At 44.3% G+C, this 21,772-nt stretch overlaps 1 protein-coding gene across 3 annotated transcripts in view; it reads right to left on the bottom strand.

Annotated features, from left to right (window-relative positions):
- Positions 1-10,270: 10,270 nt before the first annotated feature.
- LOC135921139 (uncharacterized) overlaps positions 10,271-21,772 on the bottom strand; it is a 67,267-nt gene continuing 55,765 nt past the window's right edge. For all 3 annotated transcript variants that reach the window (XM_070536722.1, XM_070536721.1, XM_070536720.1), the window contains 3 exons: positions 17,258-17,350; positions 11,423-11,545; positions 10,271-10,512 (listed from right to left, as the gene is read on the bottom strand). In XM_070536722.1, the coding sequence (XP_070392823.1) occupies positions 10,358-10,512; positions 11,423-11,545; positions 17,258-17,350 (371 nt within the window). In that variant the 3' untranslated portion in view covers positions 10,271-10,357. The remainder of the gene's footprint in view (positions 10,513-11,422; positions 11,546-17,257; positions 17,351-21,772) is intronic.

The raw sequence follows: 21,772 nt of genomic DNA, 5'->3' as shown, positions 1-21,772 counted from the left end.
AGGTGAGTAACGAAGCTGTCCCACGTTGTGCAGATATCGTCATGGTTCTCGAACCACACTAGTGCAGTGTCTGTGAGGAACAGAACCACATTGTCGAGCATAGCCGTGGAGTTCCAGCCATTGTACTTGCTCACACGCTTGTAGTGGGTGAGCCATTCCTCCACGTCCTCGCCGAATTTTCCTGAGAAAGGGCGGGGCTTCATCTGATGCGTCCAGGCGCCGGTTGTTCGCACTGGAGCTGCCAGAGAAGGTTGTTGGTCACCACTGTGGGACATCGGGATCTCAAGTCGTGTTGGGGGCAGTCGAGCGAGGCGTCGGCTCCGGCGTGGTACTTGCTGCAGCAGCTCCGTCGTCTTGGTCGAAGTACCCAGCACCTCCACCACAAAACTGTTACGGTTAATGTTATACCGACTTTATTTAGGGATCGAGATTGATGGTGAAGTAAAGTTGGCGTCCCGAGGCTGCCCACGCTAACGTCTTCTTCTTCTTCTCCTCGCCCGGCTCATGCCGTAGCAATATATATATATATATATATATATATATATATATATATATATATATATATATATATATATATATATATATATATATATACGCTTTACACGGGACGGAGAACAGCTCAATAAGTACGGGATTTAGTTCTTACAGCGTGGCATCAAGTTGCCACACGATACTTTGCGAGTATATATAAAATTTTTGGAGCTCTAATTTCCTTATATGCGTCATAGCCGATAATAAGGCATAGGCCTCAGCCGTAAAGATACTTGTTTCCGGATACAGTACATCGCTTTCCGAGAAAGAGAAAGAGAGAAAACTTTTATTTTTCATGAAATTGGGCAACTTCCTCGCATGGCGGAGCTCAGTTCAGGGCCTCATTGGCTCGCGCCACCCCGAGTGCTCGCCAGATCAGCCGTCGCTGCTATTGCGGGTCTGAGCTAGTGGTCAGCGCAGTCTCCCAGGAGGAATGTGAAGGGAAGGAATAGGGTGTGGGCACCCGGAGGGTGTGGGCACTCCCAGGTGCAATGATAGACTTTGGGCTTTGCTCCACAATACGCACAGTATGAGGGATATTGTGTAAGCTGGAAGAGGTGAAGATAAAAGAGGCAGGGGAATTAATTAGTTTAATGCTGTCGCCAGGCGACGGCATCTTCTCGATTAAGGGAATTATGTGGTGGAGGGAAGTGTATCCTGGTATCTCTGTAATGTTGTAGAGTTTCAGTGTAGTTGAGTGGTTCCGCCGGTGCGTCATCTGGGTTGGACAGCTCTTCCAATGGTGCCCGGTTAGCAAGCTCTCGGGCTACCGCATTAGCGCGTTCATTACCATGGAGGGAGGCGTGTCCAGGTGTCCAGACGATACGCACCCTGTGTAAAGCTGTGGGGTGTAATGATGTAAGGAAGCGGTGTGTGTAGGTTGTGCCAAAGTCCTGAAAGCGGTCTGTGAATCAGTGACTGCTGTGATGGATCCATCCGGTGCCGGCATGGCTGAAGCGTGTACGATGATTAGGTTGATAACAGCCTCTTCCGCCATGCCACTGTCCACAGTGTTGAGCGTGGACGAAGCCCTGAGAATGTCTGCACTATCTCGTACGACTAGACGAGCCCGTTTCGGTGGGTAGCGGGCCGCGTCGGTGCATAGGAACGGTGTGTTCGACGTGTCATCACAAAAGAGTCAAGCCAGGGCTTGTTCTGTTGCCTTTCTTCGGCCTTTATGACGGTCAGGGTGCATATTTTGAAGAATTGGGGCCACGTGAGTTTTGTTGCGAATGCTAAGCGGAAGAAGTGTGCGGTTTTGCTGTTGTGGTTTTATTGGTATTTGGTATCCTAGCCGGGATGGAATGTGGCACCGTTGCATTGCTCATTGCAGACGTTGTAATTGGCTGTTAAGATGGCCTTCAACTAGTCCGCGGATGGTGTTGTGCACTCCCAGTCGTAGTAGGAGCTGCGTAGACGTGTGTTGTGGTAGTCCCAGTGCTGCCTTTAGTGCCGTGTGGAGGAGGGCGTCCATCTGGTGCGTCTCAGTCTGAGTCAGATTATGATAGGTGAGGTGGTAGGTTAATCGTATAATTATGAGGGCTTGCACAATTTTGAGTATGCATTTTTCGTGGACTCCTTGTTGGCGGTTTATAAAGTGCTTTATCATGTGCGTTACATAGGTAAGTTGTTGGCCTAGAACGTGTAGGGCATGTGTGGCCTTCCAGTTGTGTTGTAAGTGAAGGCCTAGTACACGTAGTCTGCCTACACTTGGAATAACGTTGCCATTGAGATGCCACATGATGGCTGGTGGAATATCGGCCTTATTGCGTTGTTTGAATACGAGCAGTAGCTCCGATTTCGGAGCTACGCATGTGAGTCCCCCGGCTGTCGCATACTCTTCTACTATATTTACGGCTTCCTGTAGTGCGTCTTGAATGGCGCCGTCTGACCCTATGATCAGCCAGATTGCAACATCATTGGCGTAGAGGGCGTGTTGCACGTTCGGAAGTTTGTCGAGGAGAGGTGGTAGCTTTGCCATCGCCACGTTGAACAGGGCGGGTGAGAGAACCGAAACCTGGAGGGTCCCTCTGCTGGAAAGGTTTATGATATCTGACCGAATATCACCTAGGCCGATGGTGGCTGTGCGGTCACATAAAAAGGCTCGGACATAGTCATAGATGCGGTTCCCGCATCGGGAGAATGCAAGATGGTTTAGAATAAGGCCATGTGAGACGTTATCGAAGGCCCCTTGGAGGTCCAACGCCAGAATGGCTCTTCTTTGGGCTTTACTTGGACTATTCACAACATCCTCCTTAAGTTGTAGGATTATGTCCTGCGCAGACAGATCTGGTATTGATGAAAAAGGTATTGGGGAAGAGTTGGTTCGCTTCGAGGTGAGGCTGGAGGTGATTTAGAACTACGTGCTCTAAGAGTTTGCCAATACACGAAGTCAGGGAAATGGGTCTGAGATTTTCGAGGGACAGTGATTTCCCGGGTTTCGGAATTAAAGTGATATCGGCGTGTCGCCATTCCTGTGGAAGCGTTCCATTTTTCCAATTGTCGTAGTAAGGAACTGTAGGGAAGATAACGAACGTGCGCACAGAGTCAGCAGCATCGGCAGCGTCAAGCGCGCAGCAGAGGCTCGAGCTCCGGAACCGCTCGGTGCATCCTAGAACCGGCGGTCGCTACGAACCCCAGTAAATCTCCTTATAAGTGGTGAAGGTGCGGGGTAACGTTTCATTCTACCATCCTGGAACTCCGTTCTCGGACGCTTCCCTGCGCCATGCGGGACACCGACCAGCACACTCTTCCATCGCCACCCATCCCTTGCGCTGGCACCGTTTGCCAGCGGGAGCCTCCTATGTTCAGCGGAAGCGACGACAACAACGTTGAAGAGTAGCTGTCGTCCTAGGAACGGGTGAGCGTGCACAACAAATGGAACGGCTCGGACAAACTGGCTTACGTATCATTCTACCTCGCCGGCGTGGCCAGTCTCTGGTTCAGAAATCATGAGAGGAATATCCGAACGTGGTCGGCGTTCAAGATGTCGATTACAAAAGTATTTGACCGACCCGCCGCCAGGAAACTCCGAGCCGAGCAGCGTTTGCGCACATGCGCACAGGACACGCGTGAGACATTCACCAGCTATATAGAAGATGTTCTAGATTTATGCAGGCACGTGAACGCTGCCATGACGGAAGCGGAAAAAATCAAGCACGTCATGAAGGGAATCAATGATGACGCGTTCCAGATGCTCCTGGCGAAGGACCCGCGCGCTGTTTGCGATGTCATCAGCTTGTGCCAGAGCTATGATGAATTACGTAAGCAGAGAGCTCTGACAAGGCGACATCCCACACCGAATGCGGCATCACTCTGCAGCCTGACCACCGGCCCAGAACAAGCCTCCCTGGTGACCCAAATCAAGGATATCGTCCGCGAAGAAGTCGCACGACAGCTATCTCTGGTGTCCGTCACTCTGGAGTCTGCCAGCACTTTGCCGTCTCATCTCCGTAACGTGATCGATGAAGAGGTCGCGGAAGCGCTGCCGGCTGTACACCAGCAGTATGTTGTGACTACACCAGTAACTTATGCTACGGTTGCTGCAATGGTCCCTCGCACTGTGCCCGTGCGTCGCTTCTAGCAGCCTGTGCACCGCCCTCCCCCTCCCGTCCCCTGGACCACCACTGCCGTCGCTAACACGTGGCGTATGCCGAACAATCGCCCTATGTGCTTCGCATGTAGTTATCCCGGTCATGGCGCAAGGTTCTGCCGCCGCCGATCGCAGGCGTTCGATGACGATCGCCGTGCGCCCTATGTGCCGCCTGATTCAAATGCGCCTTGCGGACCCTTCGACCCATCACCAGCTCGCTCCCAGACTGATCGCCGTCCTCGCTTCGAACGCCTCCGATCACGCTCCCCACGTCGCCGATCGCTTTCTCCTAATCATCGACGACCCGTCTCTAACGAAGAGGGAAACTAGACGACGCAGTTCCTGAGGCAAGAACTGCGCAAGTATCGACATGCCGAAGTCCTCCTCCTTTACCTGCCAATGTCATGGATATGTTTATCGAAGATGTCGCTACAGTCGCCCTCGTCGATACCGGTGCCGCTATTTCAGTTATGGATGCCAGGCCTTGCCGTTCGCTTCGTAAATTGACGCCGTCTCTGTCTGGGTTGTCGCTTCGAACGGCGAGTGCTAAACCCATTTGCCCTACCGCTGCTTGTACTGCCCGTGTGACCATGCAGGACGTTCTGTACACAACTGAATTCATAGTTCTTTCATTGTCCTCCCACGCCGTTATTCTCGGATGAGATTTTCTCTCACGCAACAATGCCATCATCATTGTGCTCGGGCTGAGATTGAACGCTTCCACCTTGGTGACCTAGCCTCCGTCGATGCTCATCCTGCCGCTAAAATTGGCGTGAAAGACAATTATATTCCCCCGTGCTCTTCAGCATTCGTACCAGTCTGCTGTAGTACCATATCCGACGGGACGGTCTTCTTCATACCCTCTCATCACTTTGTTACCCGAAAAGCACTTCCTTTGCCCTTTGCAGCTGTTGACCTTGCGCCGGTGTCAGCACGATGCCCATTCACAATCATCTTTCATCGCCGCTATCACTGCTCCGCCGCGAATGCCTTGGTTACGTCGAGTCGTTCGATTCAACACGAATTGTCTCCATCCTCGACGAAGTGCCTTATATTGCCGTCCATGAACTGAGTGCCCTCTCCGTACCCGACTCAACATGGACTGGTGTGTTCAGCCCATTCATCGCCGAAGATCTTACGCATTCGCAGCGATCTCAACTTCTCGCAATCTGTCAGCACTTGCGCCATTCTACCGTCCTTCCAGAAAACTAAGTCACAAGGACGGCTACTTTATTCCCGCGGGGCCATTGTAAGGACGATAACGCACGGGCGCACAGAGTCAGCAGCATCGGCAGCGTCAAGCGCGCAGCAGAGGCTCGAGCATCCTAGAACCGGCGGTCGCTACGAACCCCAATAAATCTCCCTTCGTATATATATATATATATATATATATATATATATATATATATATATATATATATATATATATATATATATATATATACAGATTGAGTCAGAGTAGTTCAGATGCTTTACCACCAACAACACGCAGCAGCCTGCGTCCCGCGAGCTTCTTCCTCTCTTCTTTTCTCCTTACATGACAATATCAACAATATTTGCTTTATGAGAAGGCTTCATATATTTATGCTGTATGCGTGATCCACAAATGAACTACACGTAATATTTCATCGCAATTAAAGAGCGGTATTTCAGACAACTGGCCCTGCAACAGCAGGACGAGACATGCAACGAAACGTTCGGTCGCATGAGAAGATGTAGTAAGTGGAATCTGTTTAAAAGCCTTCTCAGACACAAACAGTCCAGGAATGCGTTAAATCTCGCCGTCGATAGGCTTATACATAAGCAGTTCACCTCGGACCTCACAAACGAAGTAATTGTCAATGACCTGACGCGAACTTACCTACCCGTCAAGTAAGGAGATTCGCAAGGCATAAACCCGAGAGCGGGTAATAGGGACTACACAAGCCAGAATTAGAAAAACCTTTGACAATTTCGGAAGGCAGACCCGTACTTTTCAACTCAAATGGAAGATGTGCCCCGGGGCCAGACGGTATCACCAACAAGCTCCTCCGGAACCTGGACGACAAGGCCATCGACATCCTAACGGCAGAGATAAACTAGGTGTGGAGCTCAGGGCAGGTAACATCGGAATGGCGCACCGCCAAGGTGGTGCACATCACCAAACTGTAGAAACCTCCACACATAAAAAACCTGTGTCCCGTGTCTCTAACATCGTGCATTTGCAAAGTGGCCGAACATGCAGTACACAATAGAATCGTTGAACACGTAGAAGGTCATGAACTATTTAGGCATAATCAAATACGTTTTAGAAGGTAACTCTCTACAGAGGACGCAATGATCCCCCTGAAATGATTCATATTCGACAACGAGACGCGGGACGTACAAGGTGCACTCGACCTCGCTAAGGCCTTTGATAAGATGGCTCACGAACACATATTGAACGAAATGTCCTGTCCCAACCTAGGGCGGAAATTGTTTAATTTCACTCTCTTATTCCTATAGGAAAGGAAACCTTTCCTTCGACTGGGCACGATGTCGGGTGGTCCTTACGAACTGGGCAACTGTGGAACCCCCCAGGGCTCGGTCCTATTCCTATTATTCCTATCCTGGACAAATTCCAATTAGAAAGTTTCAGAGTGGTTTGCAAAACGTCCGAATAAACAGCTTGTCTTTCTATCTGTTAAGTATTAGTGTTTTTCAGCTTACTGCGGATGCCCGCGAAATAAAAAAAAATATGCCACGTGACATGCCCGCTTGCCAGTCGTAACCGCACTCCTCCCAAGCCTTCCGCGCACAAACGAACATAGCATTTAGCCGGTGTGAACACCCGTCTGCTTATCGCTATCTTAACCGCCGCGAGGCAAGCACATCGCTAGAGTAAATAGCACAGTCAATGCCTTCGTTACTTCCCAATCACCTTTTAAGCGACAGCACGCCCTGGTACTTGCTATGTTGGTTTGTATGCGGACATTTTGTGAGCGCTGCAATCACGGCGCTCAAGCGGGTAAGTCACGTGCTATTTTTTTCGTGGGCATCCGCAGTAAGCTGCAAAACACTAATACTTAATAGATAGAAAGTTAAATATTGCTTAATCAGATGTTTTGAAATGTGCTCTACAACTTTATGATTGGGATTTTTGCCTAACTTTGTTGATTCAGAAGTTGGTGAATTAATGTCGATTAATTATCTAATGAAGAAAAATACAAAAATATTGTTGACGCACTAAATACAAAAGTGAGCAACATGCATTTGGTCTTGTCGTCTTAGAGTGCATCGGCGTAATATTATACACTGAATAAAGTTGCTGAAGCACTCTGTATAAGAAAGAATGCTCGTGAAAGAGAAAAAAGCTTTCCAAGATGTGTATCAACTTTGCACATAAAACCTTGCGGCAGCCATACATGTCTCTATCCTGAAGCTATATATATATATATATATATATATATATATGTGTGTATGTATATATATATATATATATATATATATATATATATATATAATGTGTGTGTGCACAGAGTGATTTACGTAACTTAGCATGTCAATGAGAAAATTGTAGAGCGACATGAAAAAATGAAAAACTCCCGATACAGCTTTCTGTTGCTCAATACGTGCCACAAAAAAAAAGTACTTTTCCGAGCGTGGAACAAGCCCGCGAATAGACGCAAAGTGCCTCGAGTGAACAGTCGCACGGCAATTTTGCGTGAATTGGGAGCCTATACTTTCACGCTCGGAAAAGTATTTTTATGTCGCACGTGTTGTGCAAGAGAAAGCTGTATGGGGAGTTTTTTTTTTTTAGGTCACTCAGCAATTGTCTCATTCACGCTTTTCATCTAATGTACTATACTATTTGAGAAGTCGAAAAATAATTAAGAATATTTATCCATTTAGGTAGAACGACAAAAAAATAATTTGAGTATCACCAAGCGACGGCAAGGAAGATTACTTTGTGTCATACGTAAGTGCCACGAGGTGCCACTAGAAGATCGGAGCGGCCACCAAGCTCCCTGAAGAGCGAAGAAGGGGACGGGTGCACGAGCACGGCAGCACGAGAGCGCGCGCGCAGTGTTCGAACCTGGCGGGCAGCAATTCCTAGCTCCTGGGCTGCACGAGGTGAGAGTTCCCGCCAGGCGAGACGTTCGTGGCAAGGTACGGAGGAACGCGGAGCCGAGCGTGGACGTGCCAGGGCTCCTGCTACCAGTGCTCGAGACGCTGGCTGACCCGAGGACCGCCGGTCCCTGAGCTGCCGCACCTGAGCTGTACCGTGCAGCGTTTCTGTCTGACACAGATGTTGCTGTGCTAGACGAGGTCCTCACGTGCGACCACCGCACGTGGGTTGCGAGTGGCGTATGAGCTGGGCACCGAGGTCATGCTGGACGTGCGACTGTAGCACGTCGGTCGCGAGCGACACGTGGGCATGAGGAACAAGGCGTCCCCAGGCTGCTGCCACTGCGGCTTTTGAACGTGCCAAGCCCGAGAACCGTGCTGAACGGGGTCTGAGCGTGTCGTCGTCACAGCCAGCTCCAGCACGGGTGAACACACGGTACCGTGACGACCGAACTGTGAGCCTCGCAAGCCGGGAGTGTTTCAGCCAACACACTTACTGCCCTTCGACAGCTATCAACTTTCTTTATATGTATATGTTTTAAAAGTTGCTTTAACTTTTATTAATGCACCTAAATGACTCTCTGTCTCTTTTCCACATTACTGCGCACTAGCAAAAGTGCCGAATAGTCCTAAACACCACACCTTGGTTCTATCTAGCTACGTGACATTCCCATATATTTAAACTCTGGCTAAAGTTAGTTGATATGGCATAAGAAAACGTGTGTGAATGAGAGAGAGTTTTTCAAAAAGTGCATCAACGTTTCAAATAAAGCCTTGCTACAGCCACAGCTGCCTCTATCACGAAGTCATATATATATATGCAGGTCGTTTCACGTCATTTGAACCACAGACGTATCTACTGAGTGGACGACCCGCCGTGGTTGCTCAGTGGCTATGGTGTTGGGCTGCTGAGCACGAGGTCGCGGGATTGAATCCCGGCCACGGCGGCCGCATTTCGATGGGGGCGAAATGCGAAAACACCCGTGTGCTTAGATTTAGGTGCACGTTAAAGAACCCCAGGTGGTCTAAATTTCCGGAGTCCTCCACTACGGCGTGCCTCATAATCAGAAAGTGGTTTTGGCACGTAAAACCCCAAATATTATTATTATTATTACTGAGTGGACAGGGGGCACCCAACCAGTAACGTGAAGGGGGCACATCCCCGCCTTCACTCTCCGAGGTGAGGGATGGGCCAAGTCACGTAATTTGAAGTTTAGGCGTAACTACAGGGTGGGCAGGGGGCACTGTTCCCCTGTTCATTCGGTAGATACGTCTATGGTTCAAGTAACGTGAAACAACACCCTGTGTGTATGCAATGGTGATCAAGTTATCAATAAAACAATATATACGTGCAAATGACGCACACATACACATGTGCGTGTTTTTTTCATATACTTCGAAGCTCAATATTGGTCAAAATACTCAATGTTATTCAACAATAAGTTAACAGCATTAAGTCAAACGAACACTCAACGATGGCTCAATCATACTCAATATAAATCGACAATGTAGCAACACATTTTAGTCAACGTTTTATTTGTTGCAAACTACTCAACAATGGCTCAATAACACTCAATACTATTCAACTATATGGCAACAGCTTGTACTCAAGGACGTTTTTTTTGTGAACTAGCCAATAACTTCCTAGCTGAATTATTTTTATGTGCTTTCAATAATTGTTGATGCATTGTTGAAAGGCTGTTTATCAACAATATTCCAACAACATTTCAATGCTCATTTTTATAATGGAATTCCCTTATCGTTGATACGATGTCGGGCTTACAGCATCCTTACGACCTTCTTGTGTCTATAACTACTGCTGTTGTCATAGCTGTGCTGCTATGCTGACGTTACAGCCATCTCGCACCGCTGGCCTGCGCATGCTCCCAGAGAAGCACATCCAACGGATCCACGTTGGAGAAGCGCGGTGTAAATCTAAAGCCTATATAAGTGTAATGTGCTACCTCGACACCAGCGAGTATTAATTGGATACTCTGTAGGACGAGCAAACGCAGTACGCAGGAACTATGTGGAATGTATATAGATAATACTGTGTATCACTTATTTTTTCCAGTTTTTTTATTCCTTTAACGCAGTATATCCAGTTGAAAAAGCAGTTTCGTTTCAAGAAACTGAGAAGCAGTATTGTTAGGTTCCCAGCTTTGTCGAAGGTCTCTGATAGTCGACGGCCACGCAGCACTTCTTCAGTAGATTTCTGCATTTCACATAACGATTCGGAACTTCATACCGATGGCATTTCTTTCGGCATTCTCCTCCGATTTTGATGCATGATCTAGTTTTACCTGCAATGTAGAAATACTAATTTAGTTAAAATCATACTTAACTTTTGAGGATATAGATTCGTATGTGTAACTCATAGTCTGTAAGACACTCGTAGTGTATAAATATTACCACGCATTTGCCTAAAGTGGCATGGAAATGCGGATTTTTCAAGACGTGTGGTCTAAGGCAGCGAGCTATCATGCAAGCTTGCGACACAGGTGCGTTCATAACTGTATATTGAATAAGTTGTTTCATTATTAGCTAAAATGAGTGACCCGTAGAAGACATAAGTAAATTTCGAGTGGTTTCGTACCTGTGACGACCTGCAAAAACTATGTCATTAAAGTTGACTGCGGTTGCAGCGTCAAGAAACGACAATTTCTCAAACGCAGTATGTGGACACTACGGTTTCATCTGCTGAAGTCTTAGGAAATAAGTAAATGATACAAAACTGTTTTACTGCTAATCGCATATCATGCAGCATAGAATCCTCAATACCGCACCCTTAAGATGATAAGTAACATTTATAGACCTAAAATTACTATATCTTAATACTGTAATAGCAATCTGTTTCTATGTTCGCATGACGATTCTTAAGATATGCAAGTATAAAGAAGCAGAAAGTGTGGTCCCCTTTTCTTTTTGCAGCTATGTCATTATTCGGTGATATCTCGCCACAAAACTGGAGTGTCCGCTTTCTCTTTGATTCATTATCGTCTTTGTAAAATACTGAATGACCCTCTAAAGAAACACCGATTCATGACAGAAAGCAGGAGCGTTGGAAAGAAGAGGGACGCCTGGCGGCAGTGCCACAGTAATAGTGACGCAACAATGGCGAATCTAACAGTGATCGACTGGGCGCCTGGCCCAACAGGACGCGTTTTTCTACCATTGGCTTACTGTCTTGAGCAAATAAAAACTGGGACTTACGGACGTTGCAGCACACATTACCGTCTACGCAGCCACGGAGTCGCAGCCGATATTTTGGCTTACAAAACTCCAACTTAACACATTCATGCCCCAGGAACTGGCACTGCTTGGACACCCAGTCAGCTGTTAAAAGAGACAAGACGTCCATTATAATATCAAACAATAGAGGGCTGAATAATTCTGATTGCTGTAAGGCTAATGTATTTTTTGTGTCCTTAGTTATCCATATTCAGCTTTTGGGAATTACACTATATGTAGATTTGATAGGTTACCAATTTGAACGAATAAAGTTGCAACTTTGAAGCAGTTCCTTAAAATTGTGTTAATAATAATGTAGTTTCAAACAACTTTAATGTGTTTGTATCTCAATAAGCATGAAATTTCATGCACTACGATTGCACTCAAAGCGCGCAGTTTTCTGGCCAGACATGTGCATTCTTCCATCGTAGATGCTGCACGAATCAACTTATTCAAATTGACTGGGATACATAGCGTAAAAATGACACAAGGACAAGCAGGAACACAGGACGAGCGCTATCCTGTCTCCTGTCCTATCCTATCCTATCGCTATCCTGAGTGCTCATCCTGCGTTCCTGCTTGTCCCTGCGTCATTTTTGTGCTTTGTATCCCAGTATGTATGTGTCACACCAACACGCCCAAACCACTTCCCTGTTATTCTAATTAGCTTTCGAGATAGTCACCACTAGGCGAAAATTGTGTTGAACGGTGTATATTTTCGCTGGTCATTCTTACGGAGTATGAAGGCGCTGTTCGGCAGTTCACGCGTCGCAGGTGAAGACAACGTTCTATACTGGGCATACTATACTATACTGGGCTGGGCATTTTTAACCATAATTAACCGAGATGTTTTGGACGCCGAGAAAAAAAATTGTCTTCGCGGGGTATGATATTAGAAAGCAGCCAGTTAATATTGACCACTACTGCTGCGACGGCAACTGATGCGCGTAAACGTGGACGTATTCTGCAAAACAAGCACGTTCCATAGTGGTGCTGTTCTCATGACTCCATCGTTGCCACCGCGTCACCCTCGTCCATTGTGGTTCGTTCAGATGGAGTCGTCATCACGCCCACGTATTGATGCTCTCGACGGCACACCATAGGCGTCAACAGTTGTCGTCATGTAATTTTGCACACACTGTTTTTGTGATGCGCTCATGATCATTCCAGATTCGTCATCCCAACGTCATCACGCCCTCATTGTCACACGAGCGTCCCCATTAAAGCTTCTTCATGGCACTATCGTCAGGCCGTTGTAACGCTGCCGTCATATACCGTCATCGTCATCCCACAGTTGCGTAACTACCGTTAATATAAAATCGTTGTCATTCCAATGCCGCCGTTGCTTAGTTGTCATACAGTCGTCGATGAGTCGTTCCTTTTTACATTGAATTTTACATTGAATTCTTCATTGTACCAAGCCTTGAGTAACAATCATTGTCAATTTGAATACAGCTCAATGTCACTTACGTCGCACAGGCTGCGGAACATTCAAAGCTCCGCCATTTCCTGTAAGTATGTTACATGAGAAGGATTTTAGCACCATGACCTTTTTTGCATTTTCTTTAAGGTAAACAAGAAATAAAAGGTAAGGATAGGGAAGGCATATCTCTGCAGGTCCATGGCAATTAGTAATCTAAGCCCTATACAGTACACACAATTCTTCTTGCGAAATGTATAAATGACTGCATGCTGTTTGCTGCGGCAAATATGAGCTCACCTTGTGGCATGAGGAAATTCGTTTCATGTTGGCAGCAACATCTGTCACTTAGTCAAATTTCAAAGGTGTAACAGAACGGAAAGAAAAGTAGTACAAAATAAATGAATGGCTTTTGGTCTGAATAACGGTTGTTGTTAAGTGAGTGGGTTCGTTACGTTTTAGGAAAGGCGCACTCGTCCATGCCGATACCCTCTCGCCCTTGTGTTTCTGTGGCACAACAACGTAACATTTTTGTGCGCTAGGCCCCTCATAAGTCAGGTGGCCATTATTGGACTTTCCGACATTCCAAGGAGAATAAAGCTATTTCATAGCTATAGACACAGGAGGCGTTCATTGATTACAGCGCGCCTGTGCTGCATTTACCGTTGCGCAGTATGAAAAACCCATTATATTTGGTACGCGTCGGCAGGATATTATGACAACGCGTGTTTCTGACAAACAAATCAAGCAACAACTGTCCGTTAACCATCCACCCAAGTCATTGGTGAAAATGCGTCCGTGTTTCAGCATTTCGCAATTACGATATCTAAATCGAAATAGCGAATCGCAAATTAACATAAGCGTTAATTAACCGAAAGCGAGAAGTGCAACTCTGCCTCGAACATTTAGCTCCACTGACCGATCTTTAGGCCGACTTCAGTTCTCGTTCGCGAGCAGGCGCGGGTGCATCGTTAACTTTGCTGACAACAGGCAGTTTTTTGCTTTCGTGACGCTTCGTCGGGACACTGTTTTAATCAGTGTGGTTCGCGGACTACTCATAAAAGTTGGAAATTGATAGCGCGAGCTATGGCATACTATGAAGCATCGTGGTACTGCGTATGTGTAAAAGCATGTTCCAATTGGCTATTTGTGTCAAATACGTTACAAAATTAAGGTCAGAGTAGAACGTCCGTAAAGTGCACAAGCATTTTGGAAATTGATAGCGCGAGCTACGGCATCCTATGAAGCATCGTGGTACAGCCTATGTGTAGAAGCATGTTCCAATTGGCTATTTGTGTCAAATACGTTACAGAATTAAGGTCAGAGTAGAACGTGCGTAAAGTGCACAAGCATTGACTTTCTAAAATGCCTTAATCATCAAGAAGTATGCGTCAGAAAGCATAACACTTTGCAGTCTGTGGTTAACCTTTCAAGTCCGGAAACGATTGCAAGTCAGTTTTTTCTTAGGTGCGTGGTAAAATGTCCGATTACTAAGCTTAGCATACCTGGGTTTAACAGCAGTTCACCAAATCTTTTCTTCGTTCCTGAGGGGCTGTTCTGCTTAAGCGCCGAAAACGTTTTTCTCTACTTACATCTGACAAGGCTTAATGACATTAACAACAGCATCCCCATGTCGGACATTCACATTCATCGCAAACCCGGGACATGCCGTTTACGTAAGCTTGTTGCGCTATTTCTACAGGTGCTGGAGAGGGCAGTTCAAAATAACGGAATAAACGTAGTACAAGAAAGACGAAGTAAAGGTATTTATATGCAAGACCGCATGGTGCAATAGATGTTACCATACTGTCGGCTTTCGAGTGGAAGTAAGGACGCGCAGCTTGTCATTTGCCATTGCCCGGTCTAAGTGACAAAATGGTTCTGCCACGTCTAAAAAGATGCTGCATGCAAAAAAAGCAGGTGGAATTTAACACGAGACTGCAACGTGACTAGCAAAGGCGAACATGCAACGCCACAGCAGGAGCTTGCAAAAATGCTTCTCCAGGTGTAATTGCCCACTTCCTGGAAACTGTTCGGTGGTGTGGCACATCAGTTTTGGTGACACCTGCGTAGTGAAGGCCGATTCTCGAACAGTTTACGTACACTCTAGTAGAACGTGTGATGTTTAACGTATTTAACGCATGGAGCCACTTCAAAGCGCCTCGTCCATTACAGTGACAAGCCATCACTTAGTGCGTTAGTTGCACCACGGGTGTTCTCCCTCAAGCTTGTGCAGGATGCACATCACAGAATGCACAAGCACATTTGATGAAGGGAAGCTTGTGCCTCCATCATAAGTACCTATGCACATATTCGAACGGCTGTATGCTGAAGGTAGCGCGAAAACTTGTGGAATTAGGTTGCCGAACAGCTTTCTCCATATAAATGCGGCATGTCTTGAAGAAGGCCAATTGGATTGCGGTCTTCACAGAAACAACCAGTACGTTCAGAAAAGCTTGCGTTAATATGTCTGCCAGGAGTTTCGTTCGGTAATTTTTTTCTCATTCAAGATGGGCACATGCACGGTGACACATCCCCAGTTACCCAAGTTGGTCCTTTGGTTGGTCTGAGACGTTGTTTCCATAGCAAAGCAGCCCCGATGCTGTTAAGCAATGTCGGGTGCAGAGAGATTTGCCCCTAAAAGCGCGTCAATTTTGCGAAGATTCCTAATCGCACAGAAAACATAATCTTTCTGGTGTCCGTGTCATGCATGTGAGGTATGAAAATAGTAAGCTCTTCCTAGCCGTGCTTGCAGTGTTGATTCTTATCCTTTGAGACTAATATGTGTTGAAGATATGGTAGTAGTCGTCGAGCACAGTTGCCTTCCCGATCTTCACTGTTGAGATTATTGCAGTAGCAGAAAACAAGCTAGAGTGTGCCGAACAAGTGACGAAAGCTGGAAATTGTCTAAAATTATAACTGCTCTACACAACGAGAAAATTCTCAATGTAGAATATGGGCCAGGCATTAAAACTTGTGCGTGAAACTAATAACAATACTGAAATTACAAACCTAGACATATCGGTGAAGAACGAGTTAAATACGTGCGAATTTTTACGCTCGACTGTAGTGTAATGTGTCCTCTGATATAATTCTGGCGTTATCATTCCATCAGAAATTTTTGTTTCTGCGCAGTATTTCCAAATGGCATGCTTCTATTTCTTTCTTTTTTTAAGCGGTGAAGAGCAGAGAACGCGAAACTTTTTTTTGCACAATGCGGACGCCCTACGCATACACTGTAACAAAATGTGTGCAAAAACCAATTTTCTCGTAGGCAGATAACCGAAGTGATTTTCAATGTCCTCGATTTTCTGGTGCTACCTAATCAGTAACACCATCTATAAAAAAATTGCTTAAACGGACTCATCACTCGCGGGTTTTAATCTCATCGCTCGCGGGTGAATAATTTAGGTATATAGGTGTGTTCACAAAAAAGCAAACCACCCGAAAAGATATGTTTCGCTAAAATTTTAATTTGCGGGCATTGCCTCAGCACACTGCACCTTGGTATTATCACGGCGTATGAATAGCAGCGACTCAGTTTTTCTTACCGGCGCTTTTATGCCACCACTTTATACGCAGAGCTTGCCCTTCTTGGACTAATACATGGGCAGATATTTTCACTTTTCCTTTTTGAATTTGTGCTGTGAGTAATTTGGGGACAGATGGTAATAAATTACTATTCTTACGTGTTCGAAGTGATACGTTTACTTTAAAGAACGTGGTTAGTTGGGTTATTTTGTTTTGTTCTTCTGATGCAACTTTCCTTATTCATTTAGCAATTTGGGGTATTGCAAGGGAATAACGTGTGAATTAATTAGCATACCTATGCTCATTCCATCAAATAAAAGTGGTCAAAATCTATTTGAGGTGAACACCAAACTTTGGCGTAACCAAATGCTTGAATACTATTGTTCAAAGTTATCGGCATTTCTCGTGTTATCGTCAAGTCAAAGGTGAATCACCGTGAGTAAAGGTCTTGGTAGGGGCTGAAGATTTCACAATTTGTTGTAATAAATATTTAAACAACTACATGCCACATGGTATCGCAGAGAAAATTGCGGTTCCTGTATGTAGTCATATAAAAAATTATTACTTTTGTCAGCGTGAACAAAGGAGCCAGAACAAATGAGAAATTTCATACATTAAATGCGGCGAATTTTTTTTAGATCCGTGCGTAATGAAGCCATGTTCGAATGCTCCACTCTACCATATGTGTACCGAGCTGAGCAAAGACATGCGGTAGAGCACTTTACCATTTCAAGGTCACGTCGCCTCTCCCAAAATACACGGCCGTTAGAGATTGCGAATGAAAGGTTCCGATATATTAGGTATATTCACTGGTGGTAATCTCGGAAATTGCTACTGGAAGGAATAAGCATAACGACGTCACTTACCAACTGAGGTCGTTGGTATTTCATTTGTTGATGTAGGTTGACCTGATGTGACGCCTCCTTGTTTCACTGGATCTTCTTGAGGTATTTCATTTACTGCAGAAATGACGACTCCAAATTTTCAATAAATCAGGTATTGTTTTCAAACGTCAGAAATATGAGAGCAATCCGGCTAAATCTATATGGCGTTACATTGCACTAAAAGGCGTTAACGGCGGCAAAATATGTTAGTAATATGAAATGTTTTCTCTGTGATTGAAATCGTGGCGTTTAAAAATGTACCCCTTTGCACACACACACACACACACACACACATATATATATATATATATACATATATATATATATATATATATACACACACACCCTTACGGGACAGTGAAAAGCAGCACATGACCAAATTGCGCTGGTAAGCAGTCCTTCATAGCGGTGCTTGATTTCTTGAAACAATGACGATTTTCGTTGAGGAAAATGGAGCCTCACGGCTGCTATGGGATCCTGGTGTAACCTGTTTGAACATGCTTTTTACATTGGGACTTTCATACTGCCCACGGGAAATAATATAAGCTTGCTACAGTAACTAAGCGTTTTGGCTTTTCTGAAGAGTTATGCAGTCGTTAAATTCGAAAAACCACAGTGCAAGATCCTATTTCTCGAAGCCATGCAGCGCAATAAAAAAGCACAGAGAAGAAAGGAAGGAACGCCATGGTACACCACGTACAGCCTGTATTGTAGTTTACAAAGCCTTCTATTACGTTAGTAATGGTACTTCTGTTAAAGCGGATGCGTTACTTAGGTAAAGTAGTCAAATTCTCTAGCAGTGACTCCTTAAGCGGGGTTGGTAGGGTGAACGGGTCAATCCGTTTTTAGCATTTGCTTGCATTACCACTGCATATGTTATTTATAAGTTTGGCGAACTGCATAAGGACGTTGTTTACCCTAGCATACGGCAGCATTTTGCACGCAGAACTTTAATTATATTTGCTAATTATCTGCGATTTTTTTATATCAATGTATATGTTTCAAATTTTTAATGTAACTACGCCTGTTCTCAGAAAGAACCTAAAGGAGGATACTTTCATTTGGTGATTGTGTTTCAAATATAACTGTCTTCATAGGGTACGTGACAAATTTTGGTTTGTGCAGAGATCATTGTAGAAAAATTTATTCTGACTTAACGGATGTTTAAATGAACAACATTTTTTACGCAAATATGGCTAAACATGTGCTATTAGTTCAAATTTAGACCCTCCGCAATACAATGCTCGACAGTTTGCAAAAGGTTCACTGTAATCTTGCGAGCAGTTTTCAATAATATGTATACCAAAATATTTACACATATAAAAATTGATCTTGGGTAAACAACATTTGAAATTTGCACGTTCACCTCTACCGTTAAGAGCGCTCCAGGCTCATGTACAGTTTTATTTCTTACTACCTAATTCGCGAAGCTGTTCATGAGGTTTATTTTCCTTCGAAATTCAGTGCTGCTTGTGGTGCTGAAAAACCCTGCTTTGTCATTTTTGCCCTTGCCAAGGCACGTTGGAAAGTTCCCATATAATACAGAAAGTTTGATGCCACTTGCACTCAGAATCGTAGATTAGGCAGCATTTTGGTAACTGCCCTCTGCACATGCAATGTTGGCCATATGTGCACACAAAAAACATAGAAGAAGCAGTGAAAATACTGCAAATGTCAATCAAGCAGTCACGCGAAAGGAATACACTGTAGCAGCCCACTTACAATAAATATTTGGAGTGACAACTAACAAAAACGTCATAAAGTGAACGTTTTTTTTTTTGCATACTAAGTCATAATATTTATCACAGCACGAATATATACAAACAAGAAAAGCTAAGCCGACTGGAAAACACACATAGCTTGTTATTAGGTACTAGGATTCGCGGCTTTGGTGCGATTTTTAAATGGCTTAAAGTGTTCGTCCACACTTACTGTCGCAGCGCCGTGTTCCTGAAGCATTGCATAATCTTATTATGCCAAAACCTAACCATCAACATTTTGATTGGCACATTTTAGTATTCATGCAGAGAACTTTAGTTGTCGCTGAATACAGTCTAATTTTTCTTTCCGCATGATGAAAGAAAATCATTGGCTTGTCACTGCTATTCACGTGCGAGATTCCTGAACTAACAACTTCGGGTTTTGTGTTTTACAAGAAGCTAGCTACTTTATTTTACTTATTTATTTACTTAGGAATACTGCAGGCCTTAGAAAGCCGAGGCAGGAGGGAAATGTATATACAAAAATGAAAACACAATAGATTGACGGAGGAGTAGAAGAGCTCTGGAAAATGTAATGCCATATAGGAATACATGATGAGTAAAGCACCTAAATAATGCATAGAGAGTGGCAAATTGAAATTGAAGCACCATTTCATAGGCATAATTTCGAAGCACTGGAAATGTAATAGAGAAAAAGAGGAGCGTATAATTCGAAATTATTACAACGCGTACATCAATAAATATTGCATAACGATACAAATTGAAGCAATATACCGTAACAAGCACTGATTTTAGAGAGCAATATACTCTATTGAGTCAGTGCTAACAAATTTGCTATAAGGTAGGCTGTTGAATTCCGTTACTTTGTGAGGGAATAAGGAATAGATAAATACGTCGGTTCTACAGCTATAAGGCGTCAATGAGGCAACGCGGTGATGTCTTGTTCGGCGGGTAGCATGGGCTGTTATATAATGTTAGGGAGAAAGAGATTGTTTATTGTTACCCAGTAAGAAGAGAAATTTAAGCCTCTGAATTTTTCTTCTTAGTTGCACAGGCTGAATATTGTGTTCAGTCATTAAAGGACTTGGGGAATTACTTGAGCTATATTTAGAGAAGATGAACCGTGCTGCTTTACGTTGTATTATTTCTAGCCCATCAATGTTAGTTTTAGTATAGGTATCTCATACAATAGCTGCGTACTCGAGTTTAGGACCGACAAGAGAGGTGTAGAGATCAGACGGGTTTCAGAAGGAGCGTGTTTTAATTTATACCTGAGATAGCAAAGCTTTTTAAAAACTTAGACGCCAATATGAAAGATTTATTTATTCTTTTCAAATACTGCAGCCCTATTCAGGGCTATTGCAGGAGTGGAGTACAGTGAACATAAGAAACAGAAACAAAGGCAGTTGAAGATTACAGATAATAGAAAAACAACAACAAGGGGAAGCAATCTTATTGCACTAGTGCTTCTACAAGATGACGTAGTGTCAATTCACGAAAAGAACCGGGTAATTCCTTCCAGCGCTCTGCAATTCTCAGGAAATAAGTGTGTTGGAACATGTTAGTACGTGCAAAGAAAGGCTTTAGGCTGAGGGAGTGGCAACGTCTGGTTGGAAGAGCGCTGGCATATCTGATGTAATCGTCAGCAGATAGTTGACAGCATGAGATAATGATCGAATGTAACAGCTTCATGGAATCTATATGTCGCCTTGTGCATAGAAGAGATAAATTCAAGGAATTCATTGCAGATCAGGGCGAAAAATTACAATCATGGCAATGACAAATGAAGCGAACAGCCTTCCTTTGCACCGATTCGACTTTGTTGATGTCGCACCCTTTATACGGGTCCCAAACGCATGAAGCGTACTCTAATACAGGACGACTGAGCGTTTCATACATTAGTAATTTGGTGTTTTTTGGCGATTTAGATAATGTTCGTCTCAAGTAACCTAATTTTCTTAGTGCTCTACAAGTGATCTGATCAATATTCTGGGACCACTGCATGTTGTGCGTGAAAATAACTCCAAGGTATTTGTACACCCGTGCCCGTGGAACTATTCTATTATTGAAAGCGTACACATGCCCTGATGGAAAATGGCTGTTTGTGAATGACACTACTACGGTTTTTTGAAAGCTGATGCGCATCTGCCAGTCCGTACACCAGGTGAAAAATCTGTTGAAGGAATCTTGAAGTAAGGCGTGATCACTCGGAGAAGAAATTACCTGGTGTAGGACACAGTCGCCCGCATAAAGACGGATTGTTGATTTAATATTGCTCGGAAGGTCAATTATAAAGATTAAAAATAACAAAGGTCCTAGAACAGAGCCTTGTGGAACACCTGATGTTACAATTATAGTGGAGGACGATGTGGAATTAAATGAAACGAATTGAGAACGAGAGTTAAGAAAGCTAGCTATCCAGTCGACCAGTCGAGGAATATTTAAAATTAGGTTTAGTTTAGTAGCTTGTTGTGTATAACCGTCTCAAAATCTTTTGGAAAAGTCTACAAATAACGCATCAATTTGATTGCCAATATCAAGATTTCTAGTAATGTCATGTGAAAATTCCACCAGTTGTGTTGCTGCGCTAAACCACGACGAAATCCATGTTGTATGTTAAAGAGAATTTTATTCGATTCAAGGTATTCTGTTATATGCTTGTGTATGATATGTTCTAGTAGCTTTCCGGAATTTGAGGTAAGCGATATAGGTCTATAGTTAGAAAAAAATTGCTTTTCACCAGATTTATGCAGAGGCAGGACCTTGGCTAGCTTCC

The sequence above is a fragment of the Dermacentor albipictus genome, chromosome 3 (assembly GCF_038994185.2).
Source record: "Dermacentor albipictus isolate Rhodes 1998 colony chromosome 3, USDA_Dalb.pri_finalv2, whole genome shotgun sequence".
Taxonomy (NCBI): Eukaryota; Metazoa; Arthropoda; class Arachnida; order Ixodida; family Ixodidae; genus Dermacentor; species Dermacentor albipictus.
This window is presented reverse-complemented; position numbering and strand designations above follow the sequence as displayed.